Source organism: the organism of the source record quoted next, unplaced genomic scaffold, assembly GCF_019419815.1.
Source record: "Pyrus x bretschneideri cultivar Hongxiangsu unplaced genomic scaffold, Pyrus_bretschneideri_v1 Contig16, whole genome shotgun sequence".
Classification (NCBI taxonomy): Eukaryota; Viridiplantae; Streptophyta; class Magnoliopsida; order Rosales; family Rosaceae; genus Pyrus; species Pyrus x bretschneideri.
In genome coordinates this window covers 1,099,491-1,126,681 of record NW_025999457.1, presented here as the reverse complement: position 1 = coordinate 1,126,681, position 27,191 = coordinate 1,099,491, and the positions used below count along the sequence as shown (strand labels likewise).

The 27,191-nt window shown below is 38.8% G+C and overlaps 2 protein-coding genes across 9 annotated transcripts in view; both read right to left on the bottom strand.

Moving 5' to 3' along the window:
- LOC103951149 (TMV resistance protein N) overlaps window positions 1-16,121 on the bottom strand; it is a 44,197-nt gene extending 28,076 nt beyond the window's left edge. The window contains exon 1 of the mRNA XM_048580802.1: window positions 15,329-16,121. The gene's annotated coding sequence lies outside the window, so the exon portion shown is untranslated. The remainder of the gene's footprint in view (window positions 1-15,328) is intronic.
- Window positions 16,122-17,349: 1,228 nt separating this feature from the next.
- On the bottom strand, window positions 17,350-24,993 carry LOC103939565 (TMV resistance protein N). 8 transcript variants are annotated; one of them, XM_048580792.1, is made up of 10 exons: window positions 24,868-24,993; window positions 23,243-23,308; window positions 22,580-22,750; window positions 21,959-22,054; window positions 21,367-21,894; window positions 20,182-21,283; window positions 19,804-20,082; window positions 18,391-19,488; window positions 17,774-18,342; window positions 17,350-17,624 (listed from the first exon to the last, which is right to left on the bottom strand). In XM_048580792.1, exons 5-9 carry the CDS (start codon window positions 21,888-21,890, stop codon window positions 17,797-17,799), a joined length of 3,549 nt encoding a protein of 1,182 aa, XP_048436749.1. In that variant the 5' UTR covers window positions 21,891-21,894; window positions 21,959-22,054; window positions 22,580-22,750; window positions 23,243-23,308; window positions 24,868-24,993; the 3' UTR covers window positions 17,350-17,624; window positions 17,774-17,796. The 8 variants fall into 8 exon arrangements, with proteins under 8 accessions (XP_048436749.1, XP_048436751.1, XP_048436754.1 ...); XM_048580794.1 differs by adding an exon at window positions 24,299-24,355 and having other exon boundaries at window positions 21,367-22,054; window positions 24,868-24,975; XM_048580797.1 differs by adding an exon at window positions 24,299-24,355 and having other exon boundaries at window positions 21,367-22,054; window positions 22,580-22,680; window positions 24,868-24,975.
- Between the last annotated feature and the right edge of the window lie 2,198 nt (window positions 24,994-27,191).

Genomic DNA, 27,191 nt, shown 5'->3' with positions numbered 1-27,191 from the left:
ATACTCAAACACACAAACTCATTGCCCCCGGGGAAGTCAACCACCACCTGGGTGCCCCCCAACACGGGGGATCACTTGCCTTCAACATGGATATCCCTAATGGGGAGCGAGTTACTCATCAAGGTATTGATCAACATGATCAACATGAGACCTCTCTCGACCCAGCTGCTTCGACCCGAAGCAGGAAAAGTGGGGGAAGGCACCTTCTTGCAGAAGGAGTGGAATGATCAAAAGCCGTTTATCGTGACTGGCAGGACTTCCTAAGGCAACGTTGAGAGAACCCCATCCATATAAGCTCGAAAGTCAATGATCCAAGGGTTTCTGAAAGGTTCGATCATCTCTCATGCCCCAAGCCAATTGCCAATCTAGGGAATGAGCGACATGTCCTAAAGGAATATGAAGGTACAGGGGACTCGGGGGCGTTTCGATAGGCTCGCCCTGGAAGTCAGTACGGTGAGTCCAAAGAAAAATCTCATGCCCTTGACCAAGCTTTCCTACTTCCAAGAGCAGATGGAGACTTACGGAAGAAGGATCCAGCAGTACGTGACTCCACTTAGGACCCCCTTATCCTACAACTCCTTGAGGAAGTAAACAAGTTGAAGGCTGAACGTCAGGCCGAAATACCTGACTGGAACCAACCTAGGCCTGGCCCTCTTACAAGGAAGATCCTCGACATCCCCCTCCAAGCAAAGACAAAGCAGAAGCTTGGCTTACAACTCTACACTGGAATGGAGGATCTGATTGAACACCTTAAACTCTTTGAGTCCACCATGGCATACCGGATGCACACTGACGAAGAACGATGTCTTCTCTTCCCCTTTACCCTCTCTGGCGGAGCTCTAAATTGGTATTGTTGTCTTCCACCTGAGACAGTAGACTCATTTGAGGAACTGAGGAAACTATTTGTCTCTCAACACATCTTCCAGACATATCGCTTGCATTCCGCAGATGACTTGTACACTATTCGCCAGAAGCCAGATGAGTCACTACGAAAGTATGTCGGCCGATTCAGCCATGAGTATTCTCGCTGCGCTGAGGCAGATGACAAGACCACCCTTAAAGCCTTCACGGCAGGCCTACGCGACTGTTTCTTCAAGTACATGATCAATGCTAACACTTGGAAGACTTACTCTGAGGTAATGGCACATGCTTATAACCATGCCTCCGCCGAGGCAAGGACATATCAAGGAAAACCCCCTACAGCCATCCCTTATCAGCAAATGGGGAGTGGAAGCCAAATCCAACCGAATGAGAAGACCTCAACCTTCCAAACAGCAGCGACGTTTCCCTTTGCCCTACCTAATACCTCGCCAAGTCAACAGGCGTATCATTCTCAGGGCAAGAGGAAAGACTTTCATCCTCACCAGTCTCATTTTAATAAAAAGAGTAAGGGGCACTATCGCGATAACCAAAGGTATCACTACGATAATACCCGCCCCCAGGCGGTCAATGCAGTGGGCCAAACACGTGTCAAGAATGGTCTTACCCCGAGGTATGAGACATACATATCTTTGAATGCCACATGCACGGCCATTTACCCCAGTATAGCTCACTTGCTACCAAAGCCAAGGCCGAGGGAGCCAGATTTCAAGTCCACGAAGAACACATGCATGTTTTGTGGTTACCACGAGTATAATGGCCATGACGGCGAGAAATGTATCATCCTCCGTGATCATATTGAAGCTTTGGCACGTGAAGGAAAAATTGACCAGTTTCTTCTTCACTCTCCAAGGGATAACCGCAACCAATGCCCATATCTGAATCTTCCAACAGGGCCATGAAAAACAATGAACGAACATTGAAGCCTGGCCACTAAGTGTTTCACATGGAAGACATCAGGGGAGGCAAGTATCAAAAGCCTAACTGGGATCCAATATGTTTCTACCTTGAGGAAGAAAGAGGTATCATCTATCCTCACAACAACCCACTGATTGTGGAGGCTCACATAGCGAACTTTGATGTACGACGAATCCTGGTAGACACGGGGGCGTTGGTCAATATCATGTTTGTTGAAGCTTTCAAAACACTTAATGTAGCTGAACACTTGCTTGATCACTCGGTTTCTCCTCTGATAAGCTTCTCTGGTGATGTTGTGCAACCTTTAGGGAGCATACATTTACCCTTCACCATCGGTATAGGCCCGTACACAGCCACCATCATCACCAACTTCTTGGTGGTTGACTGTCCAACGGCATACAATGTCATCTTTGGGCGCACAGACATTAATGATCTCAAGGCCATGGTATCCACACATATGTTGTTGATGAAATTTCCAACCCCCTATGACAATGGTTACATCAGAGGAGATCAACTTAGTGCACGGTCATGTTACAACATTTCAGTCAAGCAACAACACTTGCATGTACCCAAAGAAACACTTTCTATACATGACCAAGTTATCAAGACCAGCTCGGACAAAGCCAACTTGAATATTCACGGTGGTAACAATCAACCTGACGATCCTCGAGATAACTTTTTCACCCAGCAAGCACAACCTGATGAAGAGTTGGAGAAGGTCTCTATCTCAAAAGATTATCCAGATCGCATAGTGAAGATTGGCACCACTTTGTCACCACCCATTCGGTTGGCATTGATCTTTTTTTTGCAAGAGAACACTGAAGTCTTCGCCTGGTCATACGAGGACATGCCATGCATCTCTCCTGATATCATCTGTCATCGCTTGAGTATTGATCCTAAGACCAAGCCGGTGAGAATGATGCTGAACGATATGAAGCAATGAAGGCAGAAGTTGAAAAACTCAAAAGCATAGGCTTCATTCGTGAAGTCAATTATCAAACGTGGGTAGCAAATGAGGTCCTTGTTAAGAAAAATCCGACCAAGGAAAGTCTCTTGCTTCAAAAGATCTTGTGGAGAATGTGTGTCGACTACACCGACTTAAACAAAGGATGCCCGAATGATATCTTTCCCCTTCCTCTTATTGATAGACTTGTAGGCTTTACAGCAGGGTGTGAACTCTTGAGTTTCATGGATGCTTACTCAGGGTACAATCAAATCCTCATGAACCCTTCGGACCAAGAACACACGGCCTTCACCACTGATAGAGGACTATATTGCTATAAAGTCATGCCATTCGACCTAAAGAATGCAGGGCGACTTATCAAAGATTAGTCAATTCAATGTTCGCTAAACAGATTGGGAAAAACATGGAAGTTTATGTTGATGATATGTTAGTCAAAAGCAAACATGCTGACTAACACATTGCCAACTTGTCTGAAACCTTCTTCATCTTGAATAAGTATCGAATGAGGTTGAACCCCAACAAATGCGCTTTCGGTGTGGGCTTTGGAAAATTCTTGGGCTTCATGATTAGCCAACGAGGCATTGCAATCATGGACATGAAAGAACCAGTAACCTCAAAAGACATCCAGAGCCTTACTGGCAAGGTGGCAGCCTTGACCAGGTTCATCTCTAAGGCCACAGACAAATACGCTCCTTTTTTCAAAGCACTTAAGGGAAGTAAGAAGTATATTACATGGACTGATGAATGTGTCGAAGCATTTAAGAACCTCAAGGAGTACATGAGTAAAGCCCCTCTGTTTTCCAAACCTGAAGTTGGTGACACCCTAATTGTTTATCTGTCTCAGCTTCAGCAGTCAATTCCGTCCTCATTCGTAGGGATGGTAGTATCGAATGACCTGTCTACTATGCTAGTACAGCTCTACAAGATGCGGAGACACAATACTCCAACATTGAGAAATTAGCTCTAGCATTAGTTATGTCTGCTCGGAAACTTCGCCCCTACTTCCAAGCACACTCCATTATTGTGCTTACCAATCACCCCTTCTGACAAATACTTCAGAGTCCTGACACTTCGGGGCGAATAATCAAATGGGCCATAGCACTGGGAGAGTTTGACATCTCCTACCACCCAAAGCTAGCTGAAAAGGGCCAAGCAGTTGCAAATTTCATTGCCGAATTCAGTTGTCCCGTTGACATTTCTCCTACACCTGAGGCAGCGGCTTCATCACCTTTGGAAACCCGGAAGGTAGAACCAACATTCCCAGTATGGACTCTATATGTTGATGGCTCATCCAACCAACAGGGCTGTGGAGCAGGACTAGTCCTGACTACCCCCAACAAAGTGGCAATGGAGTATGCTCTCTGCTTCAAATTCAAGGCGTCAAACAATAAAGCCGAGTATGAGGCCCTTTTATCAGGCTTACGTTTGGCCAAATACCTTGGAGTTAAACAAATTAATATCTTCAGTGACTCCCAATTGGTGGTTAACTAGGTCACGAACAACTTTGACGCTAAGGATAACTCCATGGCAGCATATCTTGCGCAAACGCAGCTTTTGCTCAAGCACTTCCACTACCAGATCACCCAAGTCCCTCGAGCGACAAACAGTCATGCAAACGCTTTGGCTCGCCTCGCCTCAGCAGTAGAAGACAAGATTGGGAGAAAAATTTATGTCGAATTGTTGGCAACACCAAGCACCATGGTCACAGAAATGTGCAACTTGCAATAGGGGGATAATTGGATCACCCCAATTTATAAATTCCTTGTTCATGGCACTCTCCCAAATGATAAAGTCCAAGCTAAACAGATTCGATACAAGATGCCATCAGAATGTCCCACTCATGTGATAAGTGTCAACACTACGCAACTATTCACCACTCCCCTCCCGAACCTCTTACTCCTATGATCAGCCCTTGGCCCTTCGCCCAATGGGGACTTGATTTGATCGGCCCAATGCCTACAGGAAAGGGCAAGGTCCGCTATGCAATCGTTGCAGTTAACTACTTCACAAAGTGGGCCGAAGTATAACCCTTGGCAACCATTACTGAGGCAAAAATGGAAGACTTCGTATGGAAGAACATCCTTTGCAGATTTGGCATTCCTAATGCGATAATCACGGACAATGGGCGACAGTTCGACAACAAGAAGTTCAGGATGTTCTGTTCTAAGTTCAACATCAACTTATGTTTTGCCTCCCCAGCTCATCCCCAGTCTAACGGACAAGCTGAAGCCATCAACAAAATAATCAAGCGCATTTTGAAAACCAGCTTGGACAAGGCTAAAGGTTGTTGGCCAGAATTTGTACCCCAAGTTCTTTGGTCATACCGCACTTCATATCGGACTTCAACAGGAGAAACTCCATTCTCACTTGCCTTTGGTACAGAGGTTGTTGTCCCAGTTGAGCTTGAGCAAGCAACGTTCCGAGTCCAAAACTCCATGCAAAGTGAAAATGACAAACAACTCACCCTCAACTTGGATCTAGTCGAGGAACATATAAACCAGGCTCACTTGAGGAATGTCGCCTATAAGCAGCGCATCTCCAACTACTATGACTTAAGAGTCAAACCTTGCTCTTTCAAAGTAGGGGACTGGGTATTGAAGAAAATACTACTTTGCGACAGAGTCCCGAGTGAAGGCACGTTTAGCCCAAATTGGGATGGACCGTTTGAAGTTATTGACATCAGTCGTCCTGGTTCTTACAAGCTCAGGAGCTTCGATGGCAAGACCCTTGGCCATCTACAGAACGCTGATCACTTGAAGTACTATTACAATTAGATCACACTGTACTAGTGTTGAGCTACGGCCATTTGGCATCCTATGTAATGAAGGCCATTTGGCATCAATTCAATAAATATGTGATTTAGACAACTTGGTCCTAACTCCCTTACATCCCTATCATTGAAACGCTCAGGTTCAAAGCTTCAACACGAATGCTTACAACATGAAATAAAGTCTAAGTATATGTCAACATGATTTATATCCAAACAAGGGATCCCTTCATGCATAGCAAAACATTCATAAGCATCACTCATGTCAATCAACATAAACATCATACATTTCAACACATTCATACATAAACATCGTACATTCCAACACATCCATACATAAGCCAACTGTGCTTCGAAAGGGTTCAACACACTTTGTGTCATTCGACACTTGCTACAATGTGCCTCGACACCTTGCCTTTATTCTCACCAACCAAGTGATGAAATGTGAAGAAAGAACTCATCTTCATGCCACCAACGAGGTGATGAAATGTACAACCTGTACTTTCCTTCATGCCACCAACCAGGTGATAAAATGTACAACCTATACTCTAATATCATTTGGCAACTTGCCACTCATACCACCAACCAAGTGAAGAAGGAACTCATCTTCGTGCCACCAACCAAGTGATGAAATGTACAACCCGTACTCTAACATCATTTGGCAACTTGCTACTCATGCCACCAACCAAGTGAAGAAGGAACTCATCTTCATGCCACCAACCAAGTGGTGAAATGTGATGAAAGGTAATAAAGGAACTCACATTCGTACCACTAACCAAGTGATGAAAGCAATTCATCATTCATTTCACCAACCAGAAAACGAGTGGTACAACTTGTACATGTGAACTCCTAGCATTCATAAATAATCAAAAACTCTCAAGCTTTACAACACAACTAGGGGAGCACTCATGCCTTACAAGAGTTATAGTCACCAACAAAGTCTTATTGCAAGCCAACAACGGCTTCAGTGCATGGTATACGAAGATCAAGCTCTTCAGCCCTCTTACATCTACTTTAGACATTTATCCTCTGTAACAATGCAAACACTATAGCTTGTAGAAAGCTTCACACTCTTAATCAAGACTGTTCGAAACAAATTCAATTTATATGGTTCATCCAAACCTTCGACTACTACAAGGTGTGGCTTGCATCACAATCTCTTGCTCAACAGTGTGGAAGCAAAATTTGTATATGTTGTCTCTCCCACATTTTCAAACTTCCAATTTTCCCAAAAAAAAAAAAAAAAAAAAAAAAAAAGGAAATTGGGAAATTCAACAACTTCAACAAATGGAGGGTAACTACAATTCTCAAAAGCTTCACACACTCTTGATCAAGATAGTGTGAAGCAAAATCAATTCATGGTGCCCAACAAAGCTTCAACCTCAAAGCTTCACCTACAAAACTTTAACACAAAAACTTCACCACAAGAGCTTTAACAAATGTAGGGCAACAATAAATGTTAAAAGTCTCACACACTCTTGATCAAGATAGTGTGAAGCAAAATCAATTTATGGTGCCAACAAAAGCTTCAACAAGTGAAGGGCAACAACAATTCTCAAAAACTTCACACACTCTTGATCAAGATAGTGTGAAGCAAAATCAATTTATGGTGCCCAACAAAGCTTCAACACAAAAGTTTTACCTACAAAGTTTCAACATCAAACAAAGTTTTAACAACAAAGCTTCATCAATGGAGAGCAACTACAATTCTCAAAACCTTCACACTCTTGATCAAGATAGTGTGAAGCAAAATCAATTTATGGTGCCCAACAAAGCTTCAAAACAAAAGCTTCACCTACAAAGCTTCAATACAAAAGCTTCACCTACCTTCAACACAAAAGTTTCACCTACAAAGCTTCAATACAAAAACTTCACCACAAGAGCTTCAACAAATGGAGGGCAACAACAAATTCCAAAAGCCTCACACACTCTTGATCAAGATAGTGTGAAACAAAATCAATTTATGGTGCCAACAAAAGCTTCAACAAGTGAAAGGCAACAATAATTCTCAAAAACTTCACACTCTTGATCAAGATAGTGTGAAGCAAAATCAAATTATGGTGCCCAACAAAGCTTCAACACAAAAACTTCACCTACAAAGTTTCAACACAAGAGTTTCACCTACAAAGCTTCAATACAAAAGCTTTACCTACAAAGCTTCAACACAAAAACTTCACCTACAAAGCTTAAACACAAAAGCTTCACCTACAAAGCTTCAATACAAAAGCTTCACCACAAGAGCTTCAATAAATGGAGGGCAACAACAAATGTCAAAAGCCTCACGCACTCTTAATCAAGATAGTGTGAAGCAAAATCAATTTATGGTGCCAACAAAAGCTTCAACAAGTGAAGGGCAACAACAATTCTCAAAAGCTTCACACTCTTGATCAAGATAGTGTGAAGCAAAATCAATTTATGGTGCCCAACAAAGCTTCAACACAAAAGCTTCACCTACAAAGTTTCAACATCAAACAAAGTTTTAACAACAAAGTTTCATCAATGGAGAGCAACTACAATTCTCAAAAGCTTCACACACTCTTAATCAAGATAGTGTGAAGCAAAATCAAGTTATGGTGCCCAACAAAACTTCAATACAAAAGCTTCAACACAAAAGCTTCACCTACAAAGCCTCAACACAAAAGCTTCATCTACAAAGCTTCACCTACAAGCTTCAACACAAAAGCTTCAACACCAAAGCTTCACCCACAAAACTTCAATACAAAAGTTTCAACACAAAAGCTTCACCTACAAAGATTCAAAATTTCAAAAATTCAAAAAAAAAAAAAAAAAAAAAGAAGAAAGAAAGAAAGAAATGAGCCTAGGCCTCCTCTTCTTTGGGCCTAATAACTTTCATACCAAATATATATGAAAGAGGAATTTTGGGCAACCACTTAGAAAGGAAAATGGTGAAGTTTTGTTTGGAAAATTGCCTACTAGCAAGACACCTCCCTCGTCAACTCTCTCGACCGGAGACTTGGGGGACTCCTACCATATACCACTACACCTTGGTACTCAGAAATTTCGCGACTACTCAGTGCTTTGGATTTTTCAAGTCCCCAACCGAGAAGTTTTCCTCACTCAAGAAATCAAGGGAGCACTACTTCAACCTACAGGGTCCACCAACGAAGTTTCAACATGCAAACTTCAACAAAATAAAAAATCCAAGCTCGGCATCATTGCTCTAATTAAAGAGATCGAGAAGCATCAACAGCCATTTGCCAACACCATTGTCGAAGAACAAAGCTTCACCATACCACATCTACTACTTTGTCAAACAGAAAAATTATCCCATATCATCAGGATCGAACATACTCCAGGTTTGACGGACTTGTTTTGACCCTTAAATTCTGGAATCGGCTCGCTCCTTTGGAGGAAACCAAAAAACCCTCCAGCTCAGTTCAAGAATACACCTGTGGAAAGTCAAGTACAACAAAGCACGTGCCAATTCGTCCGTCTTCTCCAAAAACAAGAATACCTCATATAATCTCTTCTCCCTGTTTCTTCTCTTTATCCTTGTTGCTGAATGAGAGACAGGGAGAATGAGTACAATCAGCCGGAACCCAAGATGAACTTACCGATCTGAGACTGATTGCTTGGAACCCTGATTGCTTACCTTGCCTGTCACCTCCTTCGGCATATCTCCTCGCTTAGAGACTTGGGGGACTCCTACTATATGGTTTGTATCGCACTTGAACAAACCCGAAACTACAAGTAAGCTTCAAATGAAAATAATACATTACCTTGTGCGTCAACGCCAACCAAAGATACCACTCCTGGATGAAGAAAAAGTACTTCCAAGAGAAGATGCCACATCTACTTACAGGACAGAGAAGGCAAGTGAAGGCGACACCACACTTCGATACTTGGAAGTTTCGTGATTACTCAATGGCTTGGATTTTGCAAGTCCCCAACCAAGGAGCTTCCCTCACTCGGGAACTTAGGGGAGCACTGTTTGTACCATCCTTGACCAATCCCGAAACTACTAAGCACCGGTCAACAGCATACCGTCAAGGACCCACAAGACTTTTCTTCCAACCAGGAGGCCAATCACAACACGACACATGTCGGTATCAGAAGCCAATCACCGCGCGACACGTGTCGATATCAGAGGTCAATCACAACACGACACGTGTCAATGTCAGAAGAAAGCTAGAAACTCTCTTCTATAAAAGGGGATCATTCTCCCACAGTAATCCCTAATGTCATTTGCACTAAACTATTCACTAGAACTCACTAAAAGAGAGATTCAACCTATGTATTTGTGTAAACCCTTCACAACTAATGAGAACTCCTCTACTCCGTGGACGTAACCAATCTGGGTGAACCACGTACATCTTGTGTTGTTTGCTTCCCTATCTCTATTCATTTACATACTTATCCACACTAATGACCAGAGCAATCTAGCGAAGGTCATAAACTTCACACTTTCTGTTGTACCAAAGTCCTCGCCGATTTTGTGCATCAACAATTGTATTTGTATACGAGAGATCTCTCAATTAGCACATCTATCATACTACTACTAGAAATTCCAAATGAATTGTCTAGTATCCGCAATACTTCCATCATAGACTTCCCTTTGTGGAGACACGCAACATCGAGAAAATTTCTCTTCTCCGTCTTTCCTAGTCCATCATAACTAACTTTGAGTGAATCAACAACTGTTGGATTAGGAATTTTCCTTAGATTATCTCGTACACTGTTCCATGCATCTTGGCCTCTCGCATACAAAGAAGACCCCAAGGTTTTAAGAACTAATGGAATGCCTCTAGCATAATCTAGGAAATGCTTAGACAGTTCCAAAAAATCTTCCTCAGGTTGGTCTTTTCTAAGGGTGTGCAGGCTAAACAGCTCATGACACACCCCGATCGAGATCAGGGCATGCTGGCCGTCACGTGGAAGTGACGTAACCATGTGCACAGTGCGGAAGCTAATAAAATAATAATATAAATAGTACGAATAAATAAAAACTAGCTTTACACAAAGTAATAACAAACAAGTGCAAGCGTAAGTGTGAACACTAAGTTCAGAGCAAGAACGCCTAATGCAGTCCAGGAGAAAACGACACAACAAAAACACACCCGAAGGTGGTCCTACACTAGTGGCGGTCTGTCAGATATGCCGGGGAAATCCTCGGGGAAGCCACCAAACGTGCTAGCCAACTAGAACCTGGAGGGGTGCAAAACAAAAGCGTGAGTGGGCAAAAACAAAGCTTTTCGAAAACCATTAATAAATAAGTTTTAACCCCTCGCCGTAAAACCTGTATACTTCCCAGAAAATAGAATATATATATATATATATCATGCTCAGGAATATGCTATGCCAAAACCTCGAAGAAAAATGCAAGTGCTCAGGTAATATCACATCAATATCATATAATATGTCAGCCGGAGTCACCTAACGTGACCTGTACGGCTGAATCTAGAGCTCAAATCTCCATTTCACTAGCTAGACCTGCACACGAGTCGGAACCACCTAAAGTGGTCTGTACGACAAGCCTGGGTGTAATATATATATATATATATATATATATATATATACGCTTAAGTGCTACGATCACGTGAAGGCTGGGCGAATAATCGCGAGTCACCTACGAGTCGGAACCACCTAAAGTGGTCTGTACAACAGGACTGTGCACCTAACTTGGATCCAAGATGAGCGTGTGGTGCGGGAGGTGAACATCACGTGAAGGACTATGCCCAACTCTGGGCGGGAGCACTAACACCGGGGATGCAGGTTATGAGCTCTCTAAACATCTCAAATCACTACTGAACGTAAACATAAATCATACTCACCTGGCACTTACCTGTGCGTCCACAGCACTCACATACATATATATATATATATATATATGCAACTAACAATGTATAAACAAACGGCAATATAATGCATGGCATATAAACGAATAAACGTTTCAAATCAATTTCTGGGAAAAGTATAAGTATATAGGTATATACGGAAAACCAAAAGCCCACTCACTGGTAAGTAGAAGGGTTGTAACCCCCTTGCCTCGAGTGACCACGCTCGTCCTCGGGATAGGTCTCACCTATATGCGAAACAACTATAAAAACGTTAATTTTAAAGCACATAACCAACCTTAAGAAATAATTTCTCATACAATGCTCAAATGGGGTGTATGAATACACCAACGTGATCTACTCAACCTCAGGAACATGCCCATATTTTTAGAAAAAAATTTCACCGCCGCACGTGCCCCCACGCGCCGGCCACGCGCAGGCACGTGCCTGGCACGCTGACGGCGTCAGTTAACGCCGTCAGGAATATTCCATTAACTTTAACAGATTCCGTCAACGACGTTAGGAATATTCCGTCCAAACTGATGGAATATTCTGTCGTCTTCTCCGGCGAGGCTCCGGCGCCGGAAAATTGAGAAATCTTTAAATTGTCCTATCTTCTTCGTTTTTCAACCAAATTGGTACCAAATTGAAGCTTACAACGAGAGGAACAAAATCATACCACTTTCAAGTGCTAAAATCCACGAAATCTCACCGGGAAAATACCCCCAACTCCGGCCAACCTCGAAACTCGCGATCCCCACGTCCAAAACCTTCAAACGAACCACCCCGAGCCTCCTAGGGACCTCACCAAGCTTCCTACAAGCTTGAAATTCCCAAAAACATAAGAATTTACGTGTGCATGAACAATGCCAAAAATCGGGTATCCCGAGTTCGACGTGAAAACGAAGGTAACCTTACCTGAAATGGGTATGGTTGAACTCCTACGAACCTCACGAGCATGGATATGTACTTTGTTTCTTCGATCTGTGAAGATTGCAAGGGTTTTGGAGTGTGTCCGTACAAATGGAGGAAAAATGGGAAGGGAAATGGCACGAGACAGGTGCAGGGATAGGGGAAAGGGTGAGGGAAAATATGGGAGAGTGTGTGTGTAGTCCACAACCAGCCACACCAAGTTCAAAACAACCATACAACGTAAAAATCACACTAGGGGCAAAATCATCTTTTCACACGTACGTTTTAAAATTTTCGGAACGGGCTGCCACAGTTCATGTGCTTCGGCATCATTTAACACCTCGACATTATGACACAATGTCACGTCATGCTCGACCACCAGACGTTGATTTCTAGTTGTAAGGATAATTCTACTGCCCGTGCCAAACCAATCTTTCTTTCCAGCTAGTACTTGTAGCTAGTTTACTTGATCCACATCATCAAGTACAAGAAGAACCTTTTTGTTGTATAAGCATTTCTTCGTGTAATTGATTCCCCATTGTTGGTCTCTAACGTTTCCAATATTTTCTTTCAAGATTGGGCAAAGAAGTTGTTTTTGAAGACGAACTAGAGTAGGCTCTGTTACAAAAGACCCCCCTTTGATTTCCTACGTCCCAGGGATCCACGTCATAAAAAATTTGCATGACATCCATGCATTGAACAATTTTTGTGAGTTCGTCCAAGCACCATTTGGAAGAAGCATAGTTTGGTGAGAGAACAACAATTGCTATATGCGATGCACTGATTGCACTTTGGAGCTCTGGAGAAATACTTGTTCCTCTTTCAAGCTCTTGATCGTCAAAGAAAGTTGTAATTCCTTGGCGCTTGGACAATTCATCGTATACATGGGATACAAAACCCTTGCGGGTGTCTACACCCCGGAAACTCAAAAACACATCATACTTCCATCGAGGAGCTGATTCATTTGAAAGAAAACATGCAGAGGCTCTTTGGGTGCTCAAACTCAATGCCATCAGAACAAACAGTTGTTGTAAATCGGGTACTGCAAACAGTAACTGAATGAACAAGTAAAACAATAGAAGATCAACGAGAAGCACAGTTTCACTCTACTCTTGATTTGTTCTTCTTTGAGAGCAGACCTTCCAACCCAACAACCATTTGCAGATATAAAGGTCCCCTATTATACCAACACCTATATTATCCAAATGTAAACCAATTCTTACAAATTAAGTGAGTAAAATTATTGACAAACAGAATTTAATTAGTTATATATGTATGTGTGTGAATAAAACCCCAAAATAGACTATAAACAAAGCAAGGTCCAACTACAGGCATGCCAATTTAATTAGTTAAACCCCAAAGATTAGAAAACGTAGTCAACAAAAAAAATCAGGCATATGCGCTTTCCTTGTGATAACTATGGATGTAAGTATATAAATCTAGCTTTCATAGAACCTCTATCTTTTGAACAATGAGCAATTGAACAGTGCCAATCTTTTGATAATTATAAACTTATGTATACAGATCTTTTTATAACAATGGGCAGTTCAAATAACGTCCAGATTCTTTTTCAATAAAACTATTTAGACACACAATATCAAGATATTTGATGACATATTAGATGTGAGCTTTACAATTGCGTATTGAACTAATCTGCATCATAGAGTTTGTCAATAAATGTGTTAGTTTTGTGTGTCTAAATTTATAGCTTCACTATTTCGATTAATAAATTGTCTGCAAAGTGAGTCTGATAAAATGATATATTATACATGTCACCTACTTAAGTAGCTATATTAAACATTGAGTAAAGAAAAATGTTCAAGCAACCTATTATCTGTAAAAGACTATCCTCTAAATAGCCACAATTGGCAGCACTGATAAGGCAATTCGTACCCCCATGAAAAGAAATGCAGAACGCATAGAACCCATTGAACTAAAAGTATCTTGTTCCCCTTTTCCTGCATTTCAGAAATTTTTATGCCTTGAAGCTCAGAAATACAAAGCACCCACAGCCAAAAAACAGTTCAAAAGCCAGGAATCGATAACCATTAAGGAAAAATGATAAAGAAGGCAATTGGGAATAAAAAGTTGTTTCATTTGTAACTGATCAGACCTTATACATTTAGTGTATTAGTACTATATAACTGAAAACACAATCAAAATTCATCAACGTTAAACTTAAACGATCATAACCTCAAACAACCAAAGTCTAGGGAACGAAATCTGATACTCATAGTACACATCTCTATGCGTAAAACATTTAAAAAAATCAAATGCCAGTTATTAGAATGGAAAGTTGAAGTACCTGGGCAAGTTTATCTTTTTATCCGAAGATCATTTCCACTTGCTCTAAATAAAAAGGACAACAACAATTGTCATCTCCACTTTCCCTGCATTCAAAATATCACCACCAGTGCACTTATATAAGGGAAACAAACATGTGCATCCAATCACCAAAGTTTACATAAATTTCTCACAAACCCATGACACTGAGTGACACAATAGGATGTTCGAAATCAAAGCAGTTAAGAGTCAGTGTACGCATAAACAATTGAATGTTACAGATGGAATGCAAAATCACGTGGAATGAAATCATCAAATCCCAAAAGAAAATGCTTCAACGAATTCTTGCGGAATCAAAATCCAACAACCATTTGATTATTAGTTCAACGCAAATCATTATGAAAACAATATACAATACAAACACATATCCATCCGACTTTTTCTTAATTTTTTGAATTTCTGGCCTATGTTTCCTTCTTGATTATATTTCTCTATCAATAGAAAAATGAAAAAAAAACAAACAGTTAGGGGTTCAGAAATTTAACATATATTACTATAATTCAAAAGGGCTCATATACTTGAGAGAGAATGATGGGACCACCCGGGGATTCAAACAATTTTTCACTTTTAATCAGTCCCACAGTCTTTTCTGTGAACCCTTGCATTGCTAGATCTCTGCATTTCCAGAAGTTACATTATGAAATTTTACTGAATAGTAAATAGTTAATACCTCTCAGAAAGCTCCATAAATTCTCATTAAAACAAATTATGCACGATTAGGTAAAAAAAAAAAGAGTAAAGAAAATTAACCTTGGAAGGCTCATTGCTTGTTCCAAAGCTGATTCCTGGAACATATTTCAACCATCAGAAAACAACCCTCCAAACCACACAATCAAAAAAATGACATACTTTTTTTCCCCCCTAAGATTAGGAGAGAAAAAGGCTGATGGTGGAAAATCCTAAAAAATTAGAAAAATAAAAAGCCAAAATTATAAATCTGGAAAGAGTACCCAAAGATTAGATTTTCTGGGATTAAGATTTTCCTCGAATGTACACCAGATTCGCTGTTTTTCGGTGAGAGGACGTTCTCGTTAGTAGTTTCTCAAGAGTTCTGAGGAAAAATAGAGATGAAAAAAATACCCACGAGAAGGAGCGGAGGAGAGGCTGTCGAACGGAGGAGGAGGGAGGAGCCTGCATGGGGAGATGCTGTCGAACGGATGAGGATGTTTCGTGGTTCTGAGAGAGAACTTGAGAGATTCGTTCTGGAAGCAAAATGAACCTCCTTCCTTTTGCAACGATGACCAACACGTGTAACAGCGAAAAGGCTGAGAAAGGACTTTGACAATTACCAAACAAAATACAGCATCAACACAAACTTACACAGGTACAGAGAAGTGACAAATGACAAGGCAAGAAGTAGGGAAATCACACTCAAAATTCTCACAGCGAAGTTATAGGATATAGGAAATTCAGAGGTGTAGGATAGGAAATAAATGGGAGATAGGAAATTCAGAGAGGTAGTGTAGGAAATAAATGGGAGATATTGGTATGGAGGTGGTGGGGATCAACAATTTAATATCGGTGACAGTATCAGGTGAATTATTTCTTTAACGAAGAGAAGTTAGTATGATTACTTACTTAAATAGGAGTAAGAAAACTAAAATTTTAAGATAATTTAAGGTGAACTATTTAACAGTTAAAATATTTGAAATATTTTTTACTCTTGGTTAAAATTCTAAACAATTGATCGTCTTAGCCGATGCTTATGGGTTTAGTGGCTCATTCCGACTGGGCCGTTTACTTTGACTGAAGTCAATTGATTGGCTATTAATAGCTCCATGTGAAAGCCACGTGATGACTATGTTAAAGGCAGCACGGAGCCAATTTTATAAGACATTTGATGCTATTCTTTTGGTTCGCATCACCAAAGAGAAAAAGAAATGCAAGCTATGACTTTCGGTTCCTTAAAACAAAGGCCGGCCACACACTAAAAAAAAAAATAAATAAATAAACTTTAATGAAAGTTCATGGTATTATTCACTTTAACGAAAAATCACATTTTTATACTCAAAAGTCAATCCGGTAATATTCATTTTATCATTTATTTTGTCCTTATCGTTAAAACTCAAAATTTTTAAACCATTTTCATTAGTTTTCTTATAAAAAAAAGGACAGCATTTTTAAGGCGTTGGATGCTTTTCTTTTGGTTCCCATTAGCAAAGAGAAAAATAAAAGGTTTTGGGCAATTACACATTCAAGATATTGGTGCTACATTTTTTGGCTTTTGGGAGATTATGTATTTTCATCTTCTCCATTTATATTTTGCTTGAGTGAGAAATATTGGATGTATCTAGGATTTGGGGTTTGAGAGTTAAAATTCCATTTATGATCTCCATTGGTTATTAGTAAAATTTCTTTACCGTCTTTGCACTAGATGTAGACTTATGTCAAATCAATATAAATCTTTTGTCATCTTGAATTGTTTGTTTTGTCAAATGTTTCTGAATTAATTTACTAGTTTCACATTTGACGCTTTCAAACAACACTTGATACTAAAAGAATGAGCTAAACCATTTCATCAAATTAAAGTCCAAGTTTACTGCACAAAACTTGTACTAGATCAAGTAACCTCACAATTAGTAGGATTTCAGTGCAGTTTGTGGAAGAGAAAGTAGGAGCTTCTTGTTGCAGAATTTGTAGTCTGAAATTGTGTTTGATGTCTTATAGTAATGAAATGCTGAGTGTCCTTGTCTGTTTTATCATGATTGACATGGTCTCAAGCATTTTATTATAAGCTGATGGACTTAATAATTCAAATGATGTTCGAAAGATTGAATTAAGTTTCGTGTTTCATCCAAATACTCCTTTCGAATTTTGTTATTTGTACAACAATAGATGACTGCGGATCAAGACAACAGTGTTTTTCCATTAGTTAAAAATAAATTCAACTCCCCGGTGTCTTCAGAAAATGAACCTCGTGGTTCATTCTTGTACCAGAAAGAAACATGGAGGCCGACCCCACGGCGCTCGGATAGTATTTGTCCTGCTTCAACTCCAGCTTTGCCAATTCTTCCCAAGTTTATGATGCAACTGACTTTACAGGGCACTGAAACGAAAAACTATTGCAATGAGAAATTAAGCAGATTTTTCTTCGTTCTTTATAACTCGTGAGATTAGATCCATTGACTAAGATGGTGAAGCAGAAAATATCTTTTAAGACTATAAAGCTGATGGGATAAATTGAGGGGAACTTGCCTGCATTTATTATAAGATGGTGACTAGTAACAATGTCTTTTGTGGATTTGTTCTGTGTCGTTGAAGCTAGCACTTACAGGTCGACTTGAAGCTTCCTCGTCACTATATTCATGTGTTCGTTTCAGGATTGTCAATGTTTGGTTTAGTTCTTCCAAATCTTGCTTGTACACCAAACGAGCCCCACACTTCTTCACACAATTGAAGTCTGCATATTGTATTTCTGGCACTCTCACATCTGAAATGTAAGTTCTGAATAAAAATTGTTCCTCATGACAATATTTACGAGGCAAATAAAATACCCAAAGATGTTCCGACAGAAGTGACCCTGTGTTATGACGCAAATTGTTATTTAAAAGCTCAATGACATGACCAATATAAGCAGGTCGATTGGCCAAGTTTTGGTTAGGATCTTGAAAAACAAGACAAAAGGCAATCCCCAGCCAGTCGGTACATGATGGTGGTGGAAGCTTCACATTTACTGAATTTCCCACACTCTGATTACTGAACCACTTTGGAATTTCACTTCCAGGCAATACAAGGTACTTATCGGCGGGATCTGGAGACGATACCTGTAAGAAAAGAACTATTTTAGAGAGAGAGAGAGAGAGAGAGAGTACCTCATAGTGAGCGACAAATCTTGGAATCCTTGAGAGTATTGTATTAATCCAGCCTTCATCTTGAACCAATGCAATGCAATTCGTGCAAGTGAAGTCAAAGTCATACAAATTGGTGAATCTGCTGCTCAACTTGGATGCATCTGTCAACCTTTTTAAGGATGTACATTCCCCTAGAGATACATATAATTCGCTATTTGATGGAAGAGGTGGCAATTCTTGAAGGCTTTTGCACCCCTCCAAACCAAGATACTGGAGCTTAGAAAGGCGTCTAATGCTTTCAGGTAGATTGACGAAATTATTTCCGCCGAGACACAACTCTTCCAAAAAGGACAAGCAGCCAATATCATCTGGGATATCTCCTTCACAGAGTTCACAATCTTCTAGATATAACTGTCTCATAGAGCAAAAACGATTTAGAGAAGACAGCACCAAACCCCAACAAGGAGGATCAGGACGACTCTTTCCAAGTCCTAATAAGCGGAGAAGGCCCCACCCTTCCCTTGGTTTAGCATCTAGTTCACATTTAAAAAATAGATCTTCAAGATTTTTCATACCCACAAGTGGCTCTGTCATTGTGTCTCCACATTTAAGAAACTTTAAGTGATCCATGTCTCCTGGGAATTTGTCAAGTTTTGAGCATCCCATCACACTGAGATATGTAAGAGACATTAAATTACAAATAGCCCTTGGAAGGTTCAAGAGATTTTTGCACTGACTTAGACTCAAACTATTAAGGCCAACCAGATGTCCAATTGATAAAGGTATTTTCTCGATCGCAGTCCCATCCAAGTAAATCGTGGACACATTCTTCATCTGCTCCCCAAATTCTGGTATCTTTTTCACATTTGAGCAGCCACTAAGCAATAAAGATTTAAGAGAATCCATTTCAAACTCACTTGGGAGGCTCTTAATGCTTTCACATCCTCTAAGGTTCAGAATTTTAAGTCTTTTGAGGAATGCAACAGACGAGTGAATTTCAACTACATTCTTACAATCCCAAAGATCCAACATCTCAAGATTTGGAAAACCACTGAAATCTGGGGTATTAATCAATTTCTTGGAGGAGGCAAGATTGAGATAATTCAACTTGGGCAAGTCCTATTCAACACCATAAGGTTCATATCATATATTTGGCTTCTACAATCTTAAAATTTCTTCAAAACAATAAATAAATAAAAAGTAAATGATTATTTTGTAAATTAAACCGCATTTATTCAAGGATGGATAATAATTAGGTACTCATTAGCGAGTACATCGACTATGTTATTTTTTTTGGTCCAATAAAAAAATGTCACATGTTCTTGTTTTTAACATGTCCATTATTTTTTTAAACAATAAAATATGTGTTAAAGTATCATTGGACAAAATTAGAAAATGAGTATTGACTAGGGATTTATTTAATATTACTCTTACCATTTTTTCCTCCGAAAGCCGAACAAGATTGCTATTAGGCATGTTAAGTTCAGTAAGCAAGTACGGGCGAAAGCTGGTTGGAAGAAACTTGGAAGGATACCAACTCCAATTTATAATTCTCAAGGAACATGGAAGAAATTTCGGGCCTGAAGAAAATATCAAATTATTGAATTCCAAAAACCTCAGTCCATGCATCTTAGAGAAGGCTTCGCAATTCCATTGGGGCACCTCTTCTACTTTGGACGGGCGTAAGGATATAACTTCAATTGCTCTCGAACCCTAACAATTAAGAAAAAAGGATAAATTAATTTGACAATCAAGTCTACTAGTGTAAAAAGAAATTGTATCTTCTTTCAAACTTGGAATTTAACTTCTTACCGTATTGGTCGTGAGTATATAAAAAATGTCATCAGAAAGCCACAACCTGCTGCGTAGGCCAGGCTCTTCGGACTCTTCATGAACAATTGTCCACGCCATTTCTTGCACCAAATCATGCATCCCTATCATGTTTCTGATATTGTACACGAGAAATCTCTCAATTAGTACATCTATCATACTACTACTAGAAATTCCAAAAGAATTGTCTAGCATCCGCAATACTTCCGTCGTGGGCTTCCCTTTGTGGAGACACGCAACATCGAGAAAAATTCTCTTCTCCATCTTTTCTAGTCCATCATAACTAACCTTGAGTGAATCAAAAACTGTTGGAATAGGAATTTTCCTTAGATTATCTCGTACACTATTCCATGCACCTTGACCTCTCGCATACAAAGAAGACCCCAAGGTTTTAAGAACTAATGGAAGGCCTCCAGCATGATTAATGAAATACTTAGACAGTTCCAAAAAATCTTCCTCAGGTTGGTCTTTTCTAAAGGCGTGCAGGCTAAACAGCTCAAGTGCTTCGGCATCTTTTAACACCTCGACATTATGACACAATGTTATGTCATGCTCGACCAGTAGACGTTGATTTCTAGTTGTAATGATAATTCTACTTCCCATGCCAAACCAATCTTTCTTTCCAGCTAGTACTTGTAGCTGGTTTACTTGATCCACATCATCAAGTACAAGAAGAACCTTTTTGTTGCATAAGCATTTCTTCGTGTAATGGATTCCCCATTGTTGGTCTCTAACGTTTTCAATATTTTCTTTCAATATTGGGCAGAGAAGTTGTTTTTGAAGACGAACTAGAGTAGGCTCTGTTACAGAAACCTCTCTAACGTTTTCAAGAAAGCAGTGAACTTCAAAATGATGGACGATTTTATCATAAACTAGCTTAGCAAGAGTAGTCTTGCCTACGCCACCCATCCCAGTTATCCCAATAAATCGAACATCATTTGCATCATGAGCTAACAGCAAACTTAGTTGCTCGAGTGCAGAATCAATTCCGACTAACTTCTGTGAGGAATCTAATAGCGTGCATGTAGCTTGCACTTTCCTCCGCACGCAATTGACAATGTCATCAATTAGCTGTCTTTCAGAGCTGGATGGAAGAATAGTATAATAAGTTAACCAAACAGGGTCACCAAAGTAAGAACAACGAAACATTCAAATATGCATGCTTACTTGAAATTCTTCGAATGCCACCCAGAAATTTTGGATACTTTTTTCAAATCAGATCTCCACTGGGTCACCTTCTTTTTGTCTTCGGTACTAATGAACTTTTCTTCATGCTCAGTGAAGGCTTCGGCAAAAGACGCCCTCTGATTGCCTACGTCAGATGGATTTGTCTCATAAAAGACCGGCAAAATTGATTTCCTCGCTTCCATACATTGAACAATGTTTGTGAGTTCGTCCAAGCACCATTTGGAATGAGCATATTTTGGAGAGAGAACAACGATTGCTGTATGCGATGCTTTGATTGCACTTAGGAGCTCTGGAGAAATACTTGTTCCTCTTTCAAGCTCTCGATCGTCATAGAAAGTCGTAATTCCTTGGCATTTGCACAATTCATGGTATAAATGGGATACAAAACCCCTGCGGGTGTCAACACCTGTGAAACTCAAAAACACATCATACTTCCATCCAGGAGCTAAATCATTTGAAAGAAAAGATGAAGAAGCTCTTTGGGTGCTCCAAGTCAATGCCATTGGAAAAAACAGTTGCTGTAAATTGGGTACTGCAAACAGTAACTGAATGAACAAGTAAAACGATAGAAGATCAACAAGAAGCGCAGTTTCACTCTATTCTTGACTTGTTCTTCTTTGAGAGCAGACCTTCCAACCCAACAACCATTTGCAGATATAAAGGTCCCCTGTTAGACCAATACAAATTCGATTAATAAATTGGACTAATCTGTATCTTAGAGTTTGTCAATGTGTGTTAGTCTTCTGTGTCTAAATTTATAGCATCACTATTTCGATTAATAAATTGTCTGCATAGTGAGTCTGATAAAATGATATATTAAACATGTCACCTAATTAAGTAGCTATATTAAACATTGAGTAAAGAAAAATGTTCAAGCAACCCATTATCTGTAAAAACAGTTCAAAAGCCAGGAATCGATAACCCATTAAGGAAAAATGATAAGTAAAGCAATTGGGAATAAAAACTTGTTCCATTTGTAACTGATCAGACCTTATGCATTTAGTGTATTAGTATTATGTAACTGAAAACACAATCGAAATTCATCAACATTCAAACTTAAACAATCATAACCTCAAACAACCAAAGTCTAAGGAACGAAATCTGATCCTCATAGTACATAATTCATCTCTCTCTATGCGTAAAACATTTAGAAAAATAAAATGCCAGTTATTAGAATGGAAAGTTGAAGTACCTGGGCAAGTTTTTCTTTTTATCCGAAGATCATCTCCACTTGCTCTAAATAACAATTGTCATCTCCACTTTCCCTGCATTCAAAATATCACCACAAGTGCACTTATATAAGGGAAAAAAACAAGTGCATCCAATCATCAAAGTTTACATAAATTTGCCACAAATCCATGCACTGATGTTCAAAATCAAAGCAGTTAAGTGTCAGTGTACACATCAACAATTGAATGTACAGATGGAATGCAAAATCACGTGGAATGAAATCATCAAATCCCAGAGGAAAAAACTTTTCAAAGCATTCTTGCGAAATCAAAATCCAACAACCATTTGATTATTAGTTCAACGCAAATCATCCGACTTTTTCTTAATTTTTTTGAATTTCTTGACAATGTTTCCTTCTTGATTACATATCTCTATCAATAGAAAAATGAAAAACAAACAAACAGTTAGGGGTTCAGAAATTTAACATATATCACTAATCAGTCCCACAATCTTTTCTGTGAACCCTTGCATTGCTCTCTGCATTTCCAGAAGTTACATTATGAAATTTTACTGAATAGTAAATAGTTTATACCTCTCAGAAAGCTCCATAAATTCTCCTTAAACAAATTATGCAAGATTAGTAAAAGATAAAAATAAAAAATAAAAAAAAGTAAAGAAAATTAACCTTGGAAGACTCCTTGCTTGTTCCGAAGCTGATTCCTGGAACGTATTTGAACCATCAGAAAAAACCCTGCAAACCACACAATGGAAAAAATGAAGTACTTTTTTTTATTTTTTCCTAAGATTAGGAGAGAAAAAGTAGGGGTGGTTCGGTATGGGATACCATACCGAAACTAGTATCCCGAATCCCAAACCGAAATTTTTCGGGACGGGAATTTGAAGACCAATCCCAAACCAAATTTTCGGGAATCCCAAAATATTTTCGGGATTTTGGGACAAATCGGGAATCCCAAATTGAAATATGAAATTATGAATTGTTCTTCAAATATATAATTCAAGAACACATTTATGAACTAGGAATTTCATTTCATTCACATTACCATTTAATTGAACATTGGCATACTTGACTCTTTTTATCATAGTCAAAATTCAAATTAATTAAACTCTTTTTGCAATCTGTTGAGAGACAAAAGAATTAAGCCTTCTGAAATCATCAGCCATAGCAGCAGCAATAATAAAATCCACATGAATATCAAACAAAACAAGAAAAATATGCAAGGTGTAGGACATTCTAGGTTGCTGAGCATGAATTAGAAATTACTAGCATCAATTATAAAAGAATAATATATATATATATGTATAAATATATATAATAATTAATATTATATATTTTCGGTTTGGTATGGGATTCCCGAAATATCGAGAAGCCAATCCCGAATCCCATACCGAAATTTTGGGATTGGTTCGGGATAGCATCCCGAAAATTTCGGGAATTTCGGTTTTGGAAATTTTTGGTTTGGGATCGGGATTTTTTCGGTTCGGTTCGGGATTTTCGGGATTTTTTTCCACCCCTAAGAAAAAGGCTGATAGTGGAAAATCCCAAAAAAATTGGAAAAATAAAAAGCCAAAATTATAAATCTGGAAAGAGTACCCAAAGATTAGATTTGCCGGGATTAAGATTCGCTTCGAATGTACACCAGATTCGCGGTTTTTCAGTGAGAGGACGTTCTCGTTAGTAATTTCTTAGAGTTCTGGGGAAAAATAGAGATGAAAAAAATACCCAGGAGAAGGGGCGGAGGAGATGCTGTCGAACGGAGGAGGAGGAGGAAGGAGGAGCCTGGATGGGGAGATGAGAGCCAGTGTCTTAATGAAATCCAAATTTTTTTTTTTTAAGGAAAAATGGCAATTGCGGAAATAAATTCAAATTATCTAATGAAATTGCACTCTAGCTAAAGCCACAGTGCGGCCGCTCCCCAGTTTTAGAACAGGGTAATGTTCTAAAATTTAAGAAAAGAATTTGAAACTATAAATCTTCTCTTGGTAATTACAAGATGCAATTTTTATTCGTAACTGTCATCAGATATTTGGCTTAGTATCAACACATATTTAACAATTCGATTTGATTTTACAGTCTTTGATAACTTAGTTTATGTTGTTGAATCATATGCAATTATTGAAAAAGGAGTTATGCTAACAAAATAAGTATTCAATGAACGAGTGAACAAAAATGAGCAGGAAAAAGAAAATATAAACTTTACATCTTGTTTTGGTAATTGAAAATGTATATTAAGCAAAAGATCAAGGACTCGGAGAATTATCAAACAAAATACAGAATCAACACAAACTTACACAAGTAGAGAGAAGTGACAAATGGCAAGGCAAGAAGCAGATAAATCACACTGAAAATTCTCGCAACGAAGTTGTAGGAATATAAGAAATTCAGATAGGTAGGATAGGAAATAAATGGGAGGGAGATGGGTACTTATACTAGTAGTGAAGGTGGTGGGGACCACACGGTTCAGTGTCAGTGATAATGTTGAGTGAATTATTTCTTTAACGAAAAAATGTTAGTATTGTTGAAAAGTCTGAAGGCAATAAATGCCCACACAGTATGTTAGCAGAATTCTTCAGTATGGGCAGAAGTTTTCAATGCCCATGCAAAGTGAAAGTTGAATACATAGAGTTTGTATAGTCAGACGAAGTGTCGTAAATTTCAAAATGCATTAACTGCATCAGTTTGGAGTTGCTCTATAAATAAAGCACTCCGCATGTTTTCATGTAACAGAAAATATAAGAAGAAGCAAAACAAGAGAGAAATATCAGTAACATCATCTATTCATTTGCCTTTTATTTGTTATCCTCTTGTGCTATAGTTTTAGTGTGGCATTTTACATCTACCTTGCACCTACCATTAAAAAGGTTATTCCTCTAACTTTGACCTTTTTATAACACGTTATCAACACGAGTCTCTAAATATAATTATTCTAAACTAGAAGTTTTCAAGTCATTTTCATTTGTTTTCCTAAAAATGAATTCTAGTTTCCAATTGTTATACCAACACCTTGGGTTTGCGATTCAATAGCTGCAAGATATATAAAGGGGTGAGCGAAATCACAGTTCAATAAGGACATGAACCTTATCATGAATAATTGATCAAACTAAACTAAGTGACACATTAAATGTTAGATTAGCCACTGACAAAATTTGAATTCACGCCGTCATGCAAGGACCTAACATTTTTCTACCACTGTAATAAATAGCCACTATCTAATTTAATAAAAATTATTGGGTGTATCTAGGATTTGGGGTTTGAGAGTTAAAACCTTATTTATGATCTCCATTGGTTATTAGTAAAATTTCCTTGCCATATCTGCACTGGATGTAGACTTATGCCAGATCAATATAAATCTTTTGTCACTTTGAATTGTTTGTTTTGTCCACTTTTTCCAAATTAATTTATTAGTTCACATTTGACACTTTCAAACAACACTTGCTACTAAAATAATGAGCTAAACCATTTAATCAAATTAAACTAAAGTTTACCTGACAAAATTGCTCGTATTGGTTTCATTTGACTGATTTGAATGTTTCATCACATAGTGTAAAGATAAACTCCGATTAGAAGGAAGAACAAATACTAATTAATTGAGAACGTCATCAATTAAACATTGACATCCAATATCGAGCTAAAACTAAGTTAGAAGGACTTAGCAAGCAGTTCCATCAACCAACATTTCTGATCAACACCATTACCCAAGCCATCAAGTAACAAAACAAATTAAACTCTCAACAAAAAACGTTATATGTGAAAAAAAATAATGAATTATATGAAACGAGAATATCAAGATAACGGTGTAATTAACTTATTAAATATTATCACATCACAAAATTAAAATCTTCACAAAAGAAGCAACAAGAAAATCGTCGTGCAAGAGCTGTCTACTTTCCATTAGGTAGCGTTTGGTACGCAGACGGGACGGGACGGGACGGGACGGGACGGAACAGATGTTCTGTATTATGTTTGGTACGCGCAGGACGGAACAAGACGGTTGTTCCGTCCTGCGTTTGGTAACACATGGACGGAACGGAACCAAAAGATTAAAATGACTAAAATACCCATGTTCCGTTGTTGTTTGGTACAATTTTATGGGCGGAACGGGACATGACTCTTTTTTTTTTTTTTTTTTTTTTTTTTTAATAAGTTGTTCAAATTTGAACACTATTATCCATTATTTGTTTTTCTTGGTCCAAATTTTAATAGGTATATGTTGTGTTTCACATGCAAACCCCTTTAAAATTTGTAATTTTTCCCGTTTTCTACACCTCCATTCGAATTTTCACCACAAACCCATCAAATTTTATTGTGCAAATTGCAAAACCCACACCCCAATTCAATTTTTAGTCCTTAATTTTGGTCCTTTCAATTGTGGGTTGTTGTTGTAAGGATGGATTTATAAGATGTTACAATCCTATCACTAAGGAAATAAATAATTTACATAAAATCATAATAAATTGTTGAAGAGAGCTGGAGTATTCAAAGTAGGTGTGGATGGTTGGAGAAATGGCAACGAGAATTAAACTCTTCTAGTGAAAATTTGATGAAATGGAGTAGAAGAAAATTTAACAGAGGAAGGGAGGAAATTGATCATCTAATGCATTATTTGGGTTGCCTC